The 15345-nt window shown below is 44.0% G+C and overlaps 1 protein-coding gene across 3 annotated transcripts in view; it reads left to right on the top strand.

Annotated features, from left to right (window-relative positions):
* The window catches only part of LOC124069212 (zinc finger E-box-binding homeobox 1-like), a 53371-nt gene extending 49647 nt beyond the window's left edge, over positions 1–3724 (top strand). For all 3 annotated transcript variants that reach the window (XM_046408095.1, XM_046408096.1, XM_046408097.1), the window contains exon 8: positions 305–3724. In XM_046408095.1, coding sequence (XP_046264051.1) covers positions 305–1020 — 716 coding nt within the window. In that variant the 3' untranslated portion in view covers positions 1021–3724. The remainder of the gene's footprint in view (positions 1–304) is intronic.
* Positions 3725–15345: the final 11621 nt, after the last annotated feature.

The following is a 15345-nucleotide window of genomic DNA, read 5'->3' as shown; positions in this document are numbered from 1 at the left end:
GGAGCCATGACCTCATCCACCTTCTGACAAACCAGAGACAGAGAATTTACATACATAACACATCGTTTCCCAGGAATCCTTCAGGGTAACTTTAAATAGCAGTGCTGTAAAGGCAACTTATGTCCCATCCCAACATTTAATGAACACTTTGAAGTGGTGGCACTTCACTTGAGTGTTCTGAATGTCTTTCCTAATACTTTCACTCCACTACAATTAGTTGCTTTTTCCTCTCCTTTAATCTGTTAGTGTCCGAATTACTTTGCAGTAAGAGTTCCTGTGCGACTCTTTGTTCTGTCGTCTGCAGGAAAACGTCCCCATGAGTGCAACATCTGCAAGAAGGCCTTCAAACACAAGCACCACCTGATCGAACACTCGAGGCTGCACTCCGGCGAGAAACCCTACCAGTGTGATAAGTGCGGGAAGCGTTTCTCCCACTCTGGCTCTTACTCCCAGCACATGAACCACCGCTACTCCTACTGCAAGAAGGACGGGCCAAACTCCGGCTCCGGATCCAGTTCAGGGCCCCGTAGGGTTCACACAGAGCTGGGCAGCCCAGGTGCCGGACCACAGTCAGACAGTCGGACCACGACCCCGCCCTCCCAACTGGACTCGGACGAGAGAGAGAGCGAGGAGGAGGAGGAGGACGATGAGGCCATGTGCATGGACGACATCCGGGTCGTGCAGGTGGACGACGGCGAGTGCGAGATCTACGAGGGTAACTTTGACGACGAGGATGAGGACGAGGACGGAGAGGAGATGGCGGAGGAAGAGATGACAAGAGAGGGAGGGGCAGGAAGAGAGAAGGAAGACGAGGAGGTCGTTTGTGATGTGGTGGAGGTCGAGCTGGGGGACGATCACATGGAGGACGAAGAGATGGAAGAAACAGCCGAAGAAAAGGAGGACGCGGCAAGTGCGGACACAGAGGAAATGGCGGATTGTGAAGCGGATACGGACAAAAGCATCAGGGAGGAGTCAGACGGCGGCGAACCCACGGAGGAAGTGGTGATGGATGCCGAATAGAGGAAGGATCATTTCCACAGGACAGCTCCAACGTGTCAGTCGTTAAAGTCGAGCTAACTAAGACAAAACTGCAGAAAAGTCGAGAAAGTCACGGCAGTTGCCTGATCCTAACGGTCCACTACTGTGTACAAAAACCCCAGGTGTGCCTGAACTTGAAAAAAGAAAAAAGACAAAAACAGTGACTTTTTTTCTCTTGTGGAAATGAAATATCAGTGTTAAAAGTTGTTTATAGAAGTACAGATTTTAAAGCAGAACTCACCCACCAACTTGTTAGACTTGTTACTGAGACATCCCAGGTTGTTTTATTGTTTGTTTTCATTTGGTCAGTGTTACTAATATTGTTCTCGTTTGAAAACATTTTAACCTGTAAAGATGAGAAAGATTTCTATACCTTTTTATTGCCAATGAAGTTTCCTAAATCAGTATTTTATTGCGTTCTACGAACAAAAACCTCTGCACTACAGTATTCCTGGTTTACCTATGGATACATGCCTCATGCATTGTATGCCCTTCAATGTTATATACGTACACTAGCTAGCGAGATGTTGTCCGTGTTAGTGTTAGTCTTTGCTAGCTAGCTTTACTTTTGTTTTCAGTTTGACTGTTAGCCTTAAGGAAAACAAAGTATTCTTGGGGAGGGTTGTGGGTGGGATGGGGAGTCTGGGATGAGAGCGTGGCTTCTGAACGCCATAACCAAATTTGTCCTTTCAGGGAAGGTAGAGTCACAACCTCAAAGCCAGCGTCAGGCGCCTGTGTTTTGCGACCCGGCGTAGCCCGTACGGGCGGAGCCTCCAGGTGAAGATTCAAAAGCGGACTCCGCCCGGCTTGGCTCAGCTGTGGTTCCAAACCCCACGCGCCCATTCTTACCAAGCTTCTCCTTGTTTTGGTCGACTTTAAGTTCCGAGTCAGTGTTTCAGTGTTATTAGCGTATATATGAAGTCAAACTGTACGTGAAGGAACAGGGCGGTTTCCTGCTCCACCCCGATGCCTCCAGCCTTATGCAAGACCTGTGTGCTGTTAAAAGTGCCATTGAACAGTGTTATTATTTCTTCTTCACACATGTAGCCAGTATTATTTTGTCTCTTATGTCTGTTTCTTACACAAGACCCATATTGACTAATGTTTGACGACTTGCACAGTACAGCGAATTTGTCACTGAAAGGTTGATACTTCCTGTGAAATTAATTTGGAATATTTTAGAGGCCTTCTCAGTATTTGCACCACATGTAAAAGCTGGGAAACACAGTATTAGGGCTTCAGTTCATATATATATATATATATATTTTTTTTTTTTTGTATTGAGTAATTGTTTAGTCTATCAAATGTCTTTTTTGTCCAAACAGCAGTCTGAAAATTAGATGTAGTTTACAATTACATAAAAACATAAAAGAGCAGCAAAACATCACAGAGGAAAAGTTGGAAACAGAATTTTTGCTTGAAAAATGACAACGGCCGACTTCCTGTTTCAGCTCTACGTGAATGTGTGGGACCGCGTTGAGACACACAGTCCACACTGAGCTTACCTGTGGATATGAAATGCCTTGTAAACTTGAGATAATCAGTTTCCCGCCGAGGCTGAAAGTTTTAAAATGAGAGCTGAAATGTTGTTGACTTCGTGCCACAAGTCAAACTAGTCAGAGATGTTTACAAAAAAGAACTGTTTAAAAAGTTCTGTCGAGGTTGATTGAAATAGTCCAAACTCCAACTTGACACTCAGCTGGCTCAGGAAGAAATTGAAAAATACACAAAACCAAGATCAGTTCGAAGTAGAAACAGGAAGGATTTTACAGTAATTAGAAGTTTTATTCTGCCTCGTGCACTTGTTTTCTGGTAGTATAAAAGAAAAAAAATTGTGGCAAGCCCGCCCGCACTTCAGGTAACAAATGTTAGTGAATGTGGTTTCTGTTTAAGTGTTCTCAGTTGGTTTTACCGAACAGTGTTTATGGTTTTAGTCTGTTTTTTGTTTTTGTCTTTATTCGTGTCCTCTGTTATGTTTTTTCAACAATGGCAGTATTAGAACCCTTTTCACAGATTAAAAAACAAAAACAAAAACTGTATCTGTTTAGTTTTTAGAGGACTTTTTTATATTTATGTGTCTTATTTTTATATTTTCTTTTATGGTTATTTATTACACATTGTAGTGTACATTACTGTAGTTTGAATTGATACAATAATATATTTTAGTATGAAAAATAATCTCAAGACAAACAAAAAAAAACAAAACAAAAAAACACCCAAAATATGGTTCTGGGAGCTGAAGTTTGTTTTAACAAAAAAAAAACAAAAACAAAAAAAAAAAACCAACATGTATTCTGTAAACATGACTTCTGTTTTAAGCTAAAAAAAAGAAAAAAGACAGGAATGAAGTGAGAAATAGAAACTGTTACATGTGCATCCGCTCTGCGTCGTTATGAAGCTACTGAATCCTAAAACTCTGTGATTTTAAAAGCATGAGTCGTCGCCGTTTTAATGAAGGATCTCGTTATGAAGCCGTTACTCCTCCCTTTTTATTTCCAAGCCAAAATTTAGATCATCCCGCCACCGTGTTTTCTGTTCTGTGCCAACTTGCTCCATTGTACTGTCGAAGGCTGCATATCGTTCGTTTGTCCTCACCCTTTGTAAATTCACTGTCTTTTTGTATTGTTTTTATTTTAGTTTTGCTCCATTTTTATGACTCCCCATCACAATAAAATATAAGACTGCATTTCTGAGTCATTTGTTTTCCTTCTCAGCCTCCTGTCTTGTCTTTGCACTGGGATAAAAAGCCTTTTTCATGTCGGTTTAGAACTTAGACCATGAATCGGACTTTTGTCCAGAGACTCTCCAGCAGAGGACGGCTCTTCCAGGACGGACAGACGTGCAGTAGGTGTGGTATACAGTCTTCAGACCAGCACTCGTGATGAAATGTTAAGATGTTCGCTCCTGGTTAAAAACGTGACATTCAGAGTCGTCTTCTGTTTGTTTGAAGAATCCATCATGTCCATGTTCACAGCTGCTAACATTAGCTGTCCCTCGAGGGGAGTGGAGGTCTTAGGTCCAGTCTCGATGTAGACAGCTGCCACTCATGGAATCAAGTTAAAAAGCCTGACAGACTCATTGCAGTTATTTGCTTAATGATGATTGCTGCTCTGTCTCAGTTTTTCATGTGCTCTTAACTGCCTTATACATCAGAGAACATCATGCTCATCACTTACACTATAGAGACAAAAGTACTGGGACATGCCTCCTCATTATTGAATTCAGGTGTGGTATGGGGCTGCTTTTTTAGGGGTTTTACTTGCAGTGAAGGGAAATCTTAATGCTTCAGCACACCAAGACATTTTGGACAATGCTATGCTTCCAACTTTGTGGCAACAGTTTGTTGAAGGCTCTTTTCTATTCCAGCATGACTGTGCCCCAGTGCACAAAGCAAAGCTCCATAAAGAGTTTGGTGTGGAAGAACTTGACTGGCCCACACAGAGCCCTGACCTCAACCCCATCCAACACCTTTGGGATGAACTGGAACGGAGATTGTGAGCCAGGCCTTTTGGTCCAACATCAGTGTGTGACCTCACAAATGCTCTACTGCATGAATGGGCACAAATTCCCACAGAAACACTCCAACATGTTGTGGAAAGCCTTCACAGAAGAGTGGAAGCTGTTAGAGCTGCAAAGCTGTCTGTGTGTTTACAATGAGACGTCATTACAGTCCCTGTTGGTGTGATGGTCAGGTGTACCAATACTTACGATACTTTTGTCTTTGTGGTGTGTGTATTCTGTGCGATCATATGAGAAGAAGGAGTTTCTCTTGATCTCAAGGTTTCTCTTGATCTCAGTGATTATAACCAGATGACCACATAAACTGGCATCAGGTTTGTTTTCCTGCGCTGAAAATGTCAAACTGCCAAAAACTGAAGAAAAGGTTTAATGTTATGTCATATTTTACATGTTGTTGTATTTTGTATCTAAAGCAAAAGGAAGTTCTATCACCAGGTGGCACTAGAAGACCACTCAGCACACCCAAACAAACCCTGAATGAGCCGTCTGCAGGCTGCAGTGTGTAACGAGAGCAGGAATCAGCACTAATCATCCATAAATAATTGATTTATGAGCCATGATTATTAATTCAAGCCCGCGTCCTCCGAGTGCTGAGAAGAGCTCCATCCCAAAATAAATGCGTGAACTCTAACCATCGGTTTCCCTTGAGAAAAAGTGGCAGATTATCTGCATGGCTGATTTCACTGTTATTATGTGCAATTGGGAGCAGAGTGGGGGGGTTAAATATCAGTGTTATGATAGGCGGGGGGCTATGAGACAACAAGCAGTTTTCTGAGGCAGCAAAGATTAGCTGGAAACTGATTTCTAACAGCTCTGGGATCCACAGAAAGAGAGACGCTTGAATCTCCCCTCGGGTTACTGGAACGAGAAAACTCTGCTAATGTCCAGGTGATGACAATGAAGGCACATAATGCACTTTTACCCAAAGCAAACTGCTGCACAATAAAAACCGAGTTCTGCACTGAGAGCACTTCCAGTGTAAATGGACTTAATATGGTCCCAATGAATATTCATGAGGCTGATATTTGCTGTGGGCGGACTGCTGTGTGTGTGTGTGTGTGTGTGTGTGTGTGTGCGCATTATGAGGGGGGTAAAGAAATTTTCTTTAAATCAGTAAAGCAAGACAAAACACATTGTTTGTTTAAACAAACAGACACGAAACGCACACAGCTGGAACACTTGATGTATTTCATTGGTTGGGAGAGGATATCGAATGTCTGCATGTTTGTGTTCCTTTGACAGGAAGGAAAGGTCACGTCCCCAACTGGCAGGGTCGTTGCTGATATTACCAGCAGGGGGAGACAAAGTCACGACATTTAAACGAAATGTTTACGTAAATTTCATCATTGTTCATTAGGTGTACAATAATACTAAAGATCAATGACTATTATTTAAATTACTGTTTACAACACGATGCATTAATGTTACAGGGTAAAATCTGATCTCAGACCAAAAAAAAATTATTAAATTATTAATGTCACTGATGTCCTGAAGGCTAAAAGATGTTAAAATAAATTAACGGTGAAATCTTTCATTTGGTTGAGACGAACGACTGAAAGTCCAACAAGTTCAGTTTGGTGACTTTTTCACTAATTCACTCACAAAGTCATTGTGGTCCATTCTCCACCTGAAAGTCTTTCAGGTGGAGAATCCTTCAGTATTCCACAGTCCTCCCACGCTAGTGTTTTCTCTTACGTTCTCCTGCAAGACAACAAGACTCGCACTCAATAGTTTGAGTTTGGTGGCTTTTGTTGTCGATTTATGCTTTGAAATGTTGGCTCTAAGGAACCTTTCAGAATCCTAGCATTTAAAACAATTCAAATTATCTTTCGGTATGAACAGAACTACCAAACCACCAGCATTTCCCAGCACAAACACACCTATTTGAGCCTTCCCAGTTCAACCAGTATGTCATAATGATCTCGACACTAAACATGAGCAAACCAGTGATTACTGATAATGTAGAAATGAAGCCACGGAAAGCACAGATGGTTCAATACGCCTTGGAGCATTTTCATGCAGTAAGTGATACGTCTATTCCTGCACAGATGTTTAGAGATGCTCACCTTCAGCAGCAACAACAACAACACATTCAGCTCATCTACAAACCAAACGAGTTGGTGTCCGCTGGAGCAAAACCAAGCACAAACAACGTCAGAGTTGTAATAACTGGTGGTAATTAAAGCTCATTTCACGCCGCTGCAGTTTGCGATGCTGCACACACGGAGCCATTTGTCAGGATTAACCTGACGCTCAGAAGCACATCACACCTGTCAATCACGGCACAACCTTTGTGGTCACCGCTCAGCAACACTGACGCCGAGCGAGGCTGTTCAGGGTAATGGACGGGAAAGACACAACTCATTCATCTTGAGCTGTCGTGTTTTAGTGCTTTATATCCGAGTTTGGTATTTTTTTTTCGTATAGCACCAAGTTCCTGTTTCAACACTCATCAGTTTCTGCCTCACTGCTCTGCAACCAGCTTAAAAATAATCACTTGAATAATTGACTAATAATTGACAAGAGTTCTGACAGTTGCTGACAGATTTTCTTGGGGTGAATGAAGATAAATGTGAAATGAAACCTGAAAATCAACAAATTCAGACTCACTCAAGCGACCAGAGTCTTGGCTTACATTCAGGACACTGAAGTCACGTCCTCAGTGTGTTTTTTTTGTCTCTTTGTGGTGATCTCATTGAAGTGTCTTACAGCCAAGCACCGAACTCCTCCCAGAAACTACAAGGCCATCGATTTATCAATACACAGCGCTGAAACTTCAGAACCACAGTCGGGAACGTCAGATCTGAACCTGCCCAAACCTCAGTCAGACCACACCAACATATTCGACTGATCAGCCGTCCTGTCCCTGCTCTCTCTGTCGCTGTGGTGGATGGAGAGAAGAGACGGCAGCTTAATAAGAGCGGGTGCATTTTGGTCTTCCTCCGCCAGGGAGGTGACGAAGGTGAGGACTGTTAAAAGGTGGCAGACAGATGGAGAGGAATCCGTCAGAGGCGAGTGAAAGCTCTCGACTCATCGACGTGGAGGCCGCAGAACCTTCACCGTCTCTGCTTCTCACAGTGTGACATGAGAAATGTAATTCACACGGCACACACTGTGTGTTCTGACATCTCAGTGAAAACACACTCTGTCACTGTCAGCTCAGGGTTTTATTGTTCTGACATCCACACCGAAACGGTGAGCTGAGGGAGGGTAATGTTCGCCTCAGCAACTGTGGTGGTCATCAAAACCCATGTTAAAAAATATAGATGAACTCACTTTAAAAAAAGAATCACCTTCAACCTTGGGACGCACCTCGAGGTTCCTATTGGAGCTTCTCTGGAGCTTTCGCTCGAATCACGTGATGATCAGCAGGTGAGAGTTCGCTCAGTTACGTTCAGTTTTCTCCCTAAGACTCCCGCTGGGTTTCTGAAGCAGGAACCATCTGAAGGTCACTGCGTTTCCTTCAAACTCACAACCTCTCGGTCAACCAAACTGCTGCCTCTTCAGCAGCTCTCACACAAAACTTCACACAAGACTGAGTTTGTCACTTGCAAGAAATAACTGAGGGGAGATAAACTGTGGACTGGTGTGTGTGTGCGCCGGTAAAATCACACTTATGTTGTGAAAGGCATAAGAGAAAGGCTTGACTTCATGTTGTATACTGGAACCCAGGGGCTGATTGTCTTCATCATTCCTGCTGTGTGGCTTCATTTTGATTTGTTGCTGAAAAACTCATTGAGCCCAATGAACCATAAAAGCTGAATTTCACTCCTGAATGAGAGGACCGAAAGGTGTATTGACGGGATGGACGTTGGAGGCGGGGGAGACGAGAGATGGACGTTGGTCTTATATCTCCTCCTGTGTGCGTTTCATACATCTTCTTCATATGCTCTCTCAGTTGTTTTCTGCCTCTGTACAGATGAGCCTTTAGTTGTTACATGCGAGCAGCTTTATTACCCTTGGAAGAGCCCAGCAGAGGTATAGATTTTCCAGCAGGGTGCAGTGTTAGTGTGTGATGGCAGCTGCCCGCTGAGCTTTGTCAAAGTGATCCGTTTGTCCTGTCGAATGAGTTTGCTGCGTGTCTTTCAAGCAGCCATGCAGGGAGGAAGAGTCTGTCTGTCGCGAGCCCGTCTGTGGCTGCCTCTGAACTGAATCTCCCTCTGCTGCAGACAGCATCTCTACACTTAGCTGTCGGCGTCTAATCGATGCTTTTATGCAAGGCGACTCACTCGAGTGGAAAGCAAAGCAAAGATCTTGAATAAATCCTAAAGGAGGCGAGCAACCAATAGTGCCGAGTTAGCAAAAAAACTAAATTTGTTATCTTTTTATGCCTTTCGAGCACAAGGGCTCAGAGACAGGCTTTGTGACTTTTGGCTCTTTATTACTTCAATAAACAAAATGTATTTCTCAGCAAGATTACAATGATAATATAAAAGAAGTGGCTTATATATTCCATAAATCGTTTCATAACCTCATCAAAAAAATCTCATGACCACAGATCCTCCAGGCTGAGGGAACAGCTGAGGCTCACCGGGTGCATCTTAAAGGTCCGTCGAAACTGAAATTTGCTGCTATTGGGAATTGCAGTCATTCATACCTGCATCCTTCTGGATCAGGACGGATATAAAGACAGAGGGGGCTAAGACATGAGTGGAACTCACACGGACACTTTGATCCGATGTTGGCACAAAAAGAGTCCTGATTTATTGATATTCACTGTGCTTTATTGACTCCCTGAAGGTGAAAATGATGCTTTTAGCACCAAAGCGAGCCAAGTGATTCAAATACAGGATCTGATGCAGACGCTTCTCCGAACTGTCAGAGATCAGAACAGTGTTATTGATCCTGAGAGGCTTGACAGCTTCTTCTGCCAGACACGCAAACGTAAGTCCATTCAACCACGAAAAAGGCAGACGGAAAAAAAAAAAACAGATGAAAGACAAACCAGAAAATACGATGAACCTATCGAAGTCAGGTGAATGATCATGTGTTCATAATAAAATATGAACAGTTAATATCCCAGCACACAACAGGGTGTCACATTGTCACACTGGGCAGCCGTGGCCTAGAGGTTAGAGAAGCAGCTTGTGATCGGAAGGTCGCTGGTTCGATTCCCCCACCAGACGGGCAGGAAAAATTTGGGTCTGGTGGAGTGATTATGTCCCGACCCCCCCATTAGCCGACCGGTGTGCCCCTGAGCAAGGCACTAAACCCCAATATGCTCCCCGGGTGCTTGATGCAGCCCACTGCTCCTGTGTGTGTTTCACTGCATGTTGCATGTGTGTGTGGGTTAAATGCAGAGAAGTAATTTCCCAGCTTGGGATTAATAAAATAAATTAAAAATTCCGTGGCCTTCATTTCCCCTGACACAAAAGCCCCACTTTACTAAACACTTTGATATCTCCATCAGTAAAGTGAAAACTTCATGTTCTCCTGTGGTGGCGTTTGAACGTGAACGTGTGTTTTCACTTGTCCTGGCTGTCATGTGCGGTTTGCATTGTGCTGCAGAACAGAATGTGCGCGACAGAAACTGTACTGCATACGCATGACCGCAGACACATCCACCCAGCCAGACACATCCACCCACCCACGAGCCAGGCTCATCCACCCACGAGCCAGACGTGGCAGACTCGGAGCAACAAGCGGCCTGTGACCTGCCCTCCTTCCTCTGGCCCTGAGCGAGTTGTTGTTGAAGGTGACCTCACGGTGCTGCACTTCACAACAGCAGCTTGACACAAGTGGCCACTTTTCTTTGCTGCTTCACATCAAGTGCAATCACAGTGACAAGCAGACGTGTGCTGAATGTGAAGGCACTGCAGCTTTTCCTCAGGTGAAACTGCGCCAAAGGTTTTCTGCAGCCGGCACTCACAGCGAACGCTGCGCTTTTCTACCTGTGACGGGACAATAAACGCAGATTTAATCGATTTAATTAACGGGACTGGATTTTATTGTTGACGATCCTGAAGTACGAAATGTAATGAGTTCATGCTGTCCAAACACACTGACAGCTTTAAAGTTTTCCCTCCTCTTCTGCTTTGACCCTTCTGTGTCGAAGCTGTCAGGCCGTTTTGAGAGTAACGGACGACTTTTGTCAACGACTGCTTGTACGCAAAAGGACAGCATTGGGTGAAAGGGAAATGCAACGTCTCCTGTATGTCACAAAATCAGTCATCATTGTCCTCGTTAGGTGGCCTGCTAACATCGACTATTATTCATTGTGGGCTATTAATCCATATAACGTGACCACATTTTGACAACGCAGCGATAATTAGCTGGCACGTTAAGTACACGCGGTCACAACAGTCACGTGGAAGGATGGGCTCCTCACTGAGTTTTCTATTGAACATGCAGTTTAAAGAAGTTGCACAGGTTTGCTGCAAGCATATTAATAAATCAGACTATAATAATAATCCACCCAGTGCTGCTCCACGACTCTACATGTGTTGACTGTAGTTACAGTGAACAGACTTAAAAAGTGTGGCCTTGGAGAAGCACACGTTCAGACAGACGTTTGACAGGTTGCTGGGAAACTAAACCTCGAAGAAATCACACACAGATGCACACATGCAGAGTTCATCACTGGTGCGTGTTGATTAATGAGTTTTGTTTGACATTTTTAAACGAGTGCAGCCTGCAGGGAGGTCAAAGCCCTGACATCACGGTGCCATGAAAATGACCTCCATTTTAATGCCAGCAAAAGAAAGGAGTCGATTGTGACTTCGGGGCAAAGGTCACGTCCCATTAGTATCAATAGGACTACAGTAGAGGGAGTCAGTGGTCCCTCAGCTTTTTCAGTTCAATTCAATTTATTTACCTTATACAATCAATCAATCAAAATTGTCTCTAGATGCTTTACAGAGACCCAGAGCCTGAACCCTGAGCAAGCAGACAGTGGCAAGGAAAAACTGACACCATCACAACGACAACGAGACAACTGCTCTAAGGAGGCTCAGCATGGACAGCTGAGATCATCTTGACTGGCTGCATCACGTAAAGCCTCGTAAAGCAGTCGAACCCGCGTCAAACACAAAGGTAGACCAAAGACGACTGTACCTTCCCGAAGTGCTAAGTACTTTAGCAGAAGTTGTTAGTAAACATCATTAAAAAGTCATTAGTGAGTTTGGTAGTAAAATTCTATAGTAAAAGTCCTTGTAGAAGTGATTAGTAAATGCCTATGAAAGTCTTTGCCGAGAGTCATTAATGGGAACCTTTAGTCAAAGCTGCAGCCTGTGAAAAGAATGACTGTGTCATTCTTTGGTCGAAGTCATTAGCAGTGCGAGTAGAATAAACTGCATCCTGCTTTCCTGCTGTGACGCTGCAGCTCATTAGCCTCCACTCGCCTCCTTCCCTTCAAACCCTTTTACATCCACGGCCACCTCCTTAAGGTCTCTTCATCTGACAGCACTTTGCTTTAACCCTCCACCCTCTCATCCCTCCCTTCATCCTTCCCTTCTCTCCCTCCGTGATGAGAGTCTTATGTATTTTCCCCGCCAGAATGATAATGAGTTGGCGGCGCTCCATCCCGGTCGGTCCTGGGAAGCAGTCGGGTGTCACAATATAATCCCTTCTCTCAGTGTTTGATTTCACAGCTGGGCCTTATAACCAGAGGAAAAGTCCATTTCTTTTGTGTATAAAGTGTACTTAAATAAGTGTTTGCTGTCTCAGTGTGTCTTGCAAAAGGAGAGACATTCAGGACAGAGGAATATAAACTTCAGAGCCTCGGTTTGAACTCTGTTTTGTGCTTTGTACCTGCAAAGAAAAGTGTTTCATTGCAAGCCGAGCTGAATATTTTTACCTCATCTCGTAACTGAAGCTTCAGTTTCTGGAGGGTGGGAGACCGTGATAGCACTCTTATGTCTAAAAAGTGCACTGAATGTGAGCAAAAGCTGGCTTGATTCTTAGTTCACTGAGCAGCAGCACTGACACGCAGTGTAATGTCACTTCCAATTTTCTAGCTGAATAACGATATAATGAAATGCTTTAAAAATGTACCGCAAGGTTCCTTCATTGTACAAGATAGTTTACTGGGTTGAGAAGACGCAGTGGGTCAAAAAGAATCAGAACCAAAAATCTGACAAATAACTACCCAAATAATTAATAGTAACATGACTGACAGGTGGTCGTATCTGTGCAGATGAAAAGAAACTGTTTTTCATTCACGGCCATCCTGGTAAAATAATTTGGATTAGTGGCCAGAGGTTGATGTTCTTTCTGATGGTGTGATGATGTAGTGAGCATTTGTAAAAGTTAAGACCTGTGGTCAGCAGTTTATAAAACTCGTTATCCAGCCCTGTTGCCAGAGAAGAACATTAACATTGGATTGCAAACCATAGATTTCAATTATGTTTTTTATGCCCAGTTTTGATTTCAGTATCTGCACAGAGCAAATGCAGCACAGTTAAGGTTAAGGATAGCAGAGGTGATTTCTGTCAATGGCCGCAAGTCACACGCCTCACGGTGGTGGTAAATAAAGAAAGGCAGGTCTTACTGCCATAAGGGTATTGCTGAATACCGTCCACAAATATGGCAGGGCTTCAAAATGTCTCATCCCTCCCGTTCCTTGCATCTCACCGAGCATCAAGGAAAAGACGTTGCCTCAGTCTGTGTAAAAGCACTTGGTGGAAACAGAAATTCAGCAGCGTTTCAGCTCACAGCACCGGTGTTCTGGGAGGAGAAGAAACCGGTGAAGCTGCTGAAGCTTGAAAACCAGCAGGCAGAGCTGGCAACCCTTCACCAGTTCAGACCCCTCTGAGCTGGAGGAGCAGAAGTTCCCACCCAGCTGAAGGCCATTCCAATAGCTTGTTGGGAAAGTGTCTTCAAGTGCAGTAAATTTAAAGTTGTCCTGAGACTTGTCTCTATATCCTCTGGCTATACTTGTCTTCTGACCTCTACGTCCAGTCCCTCTTCTCTCCATCAGGGAGTCCCGTCCCCAAAGTCATCATCCTAAACATGACTATTAGAAAGAAACATCTGTGAGCTTCCCACTGAGGGACACCAATTAATGGTCTGTGCAGCAAAACGGCCTTGGAACTTATATGAAGATATGAGAAATTAAATTGGACGCAGAATACCTCCAAAAACTAAGAGTTCATGATCTGGCAGTTTACTGTTGTATTTTTAGATGAATGTTTCCCTGCCTTTGTGGGTGATTGATTGAGAGCCTGTGACAGAAATACTTTTAGTTTCAGTCAGTTTGAGGTTTGGATGTGGTGGAGGAGATTGAGGTGAGGCAGAAGTACATCACAAAAGGAGGTTCAGAGGCTTCAGTGTGCCCTCAGTGCCTTCAGGCTGGATGAAACTGGCATCAAACATGGACAGAAGACTGTGAGACAAGTGCATGCTGATCAAATGAAAGTAGCGATGGACCGACAAACTGATTAAGCCTACGCCAACGTCTGAATCTGCCAATGAATGTTTGAATTAAGTGGTAAACACAGCATGTCAGCCATGTCAGGACAACCAGAGCAGCTCAAGGCCTGCTGCATACAGCAGGACGAGCCCATCAGAATCATGTCCTTCACGTCTTCTTTGGGGAGAATATAAAGACCACACTGAGAAAGAGGAGATGGTCTGCACAGGTGGGGGAAGAGCTGAGGAAATCCCTGAAAATTACCACAAGTTTGTTTTTTGTAATATCTGGGAATAGTTTGTTGCTATACTTGATTACTTGCTGCTGTTTTTGAGGGGTTAGTTTATGTCCAATATTGTGGCTACCAGCCAGACTACCAGTCCTGAGGTGTGCAGTCAGACTGTACTTTGGTCTTGTGTGAGCTGAACAGGTTTTTAAAAATCCTGATGGTGAACCAAGTCCAAATATGTGCCCCTTTCCCAGCTCCAGACCCTGATCCCTTCCTAGCCTCAACCTGGCCTCAGACTCTGGCACAGTCTTGGCCACCAAACAAACCCTTCCACCCAACCTCCGGCTTCACTGTGAGCTCCATCTTTTACCCCCAAACCATCAATCACCTGCAGCCGCAGCCGTGGATCCAGCAGACCAGTCGCTCCGTTTTCCCGCCTCAGGCAGCAAAACCAATTAGTGTCTCAGACAATCGGCCTCAGAGCTTCTCCTCAACTTTCCAAACTCTTGTTTTTTTTTTCCCTTCTCCCTGTGACCACAAAACAATCTCGCCCATTGACCCGTGTCAGCGCAGGTCAGGCAGAGAGGAGACGCTGCAGGATACCTCAGTGCTGTTGGGACTCATTTTGTCCCCAGACTGTCCAAATCAGATCCTGTTTGCCCTCTTTGTGTTTCCAAAAGAGCTGCTTTGAGTCTCTGATGTGGTTTATCTCCACCCGGAAGGCAATTTTTGCATTTAGTGACTTCATTTTGACACAAAAGAAACCCAGCAGAGGATCACAATAATATAATCACAACAACAATCACAGCAAAATTACCAGCAGAGTTTGTGAGAGCCGATGCAAATGACCCTCAGGTAGCAGTTATTCCTTCAGCAGCACTTCTGTTTTATTTGGATATGAATTCTTCTTCATTTATTTTCTTCTGTGGCATTTTGAACATTTCCACTTGTGATTTTATTTGGAAAGCAGTGTTGATTTTTTCTCAGGTGACTCTGACCATCCAACCATCAGTCTGAGGTCTCTGCATAAAAACAACAAAACTTGTCACTTCCAAACAAAAGCGTGCAGGTGAAACACCAAATCCCTGCCTTTAGTTTCTCATCAGGTCACCGCTGACTTTTGGTTTCACCGGACATGAATACTGCTGTGCTGAGGGACAGTCCTGTGTTTGTTTGACTCCATCATCAAGCCCATCATTCACCCAACTCG

Source organism: Scatophagus argus, chromosome 13, assembly GCF_020382885.2.
Source record: "Scatophagus argus isolate fScaArg1 chromosome 13, fScaArg1.pri, whole genome shotgun sequence".
In the NCBI taxonomy this organism is placed as follows: Eukaryota; Metazoa; Chordata; class Actinopteri; family Scatophagidae; genus Scatophagus; species Scatophagus argus.
This window is presented reverse-complemented; position numbering and strand designations above follow the sequence as displayed.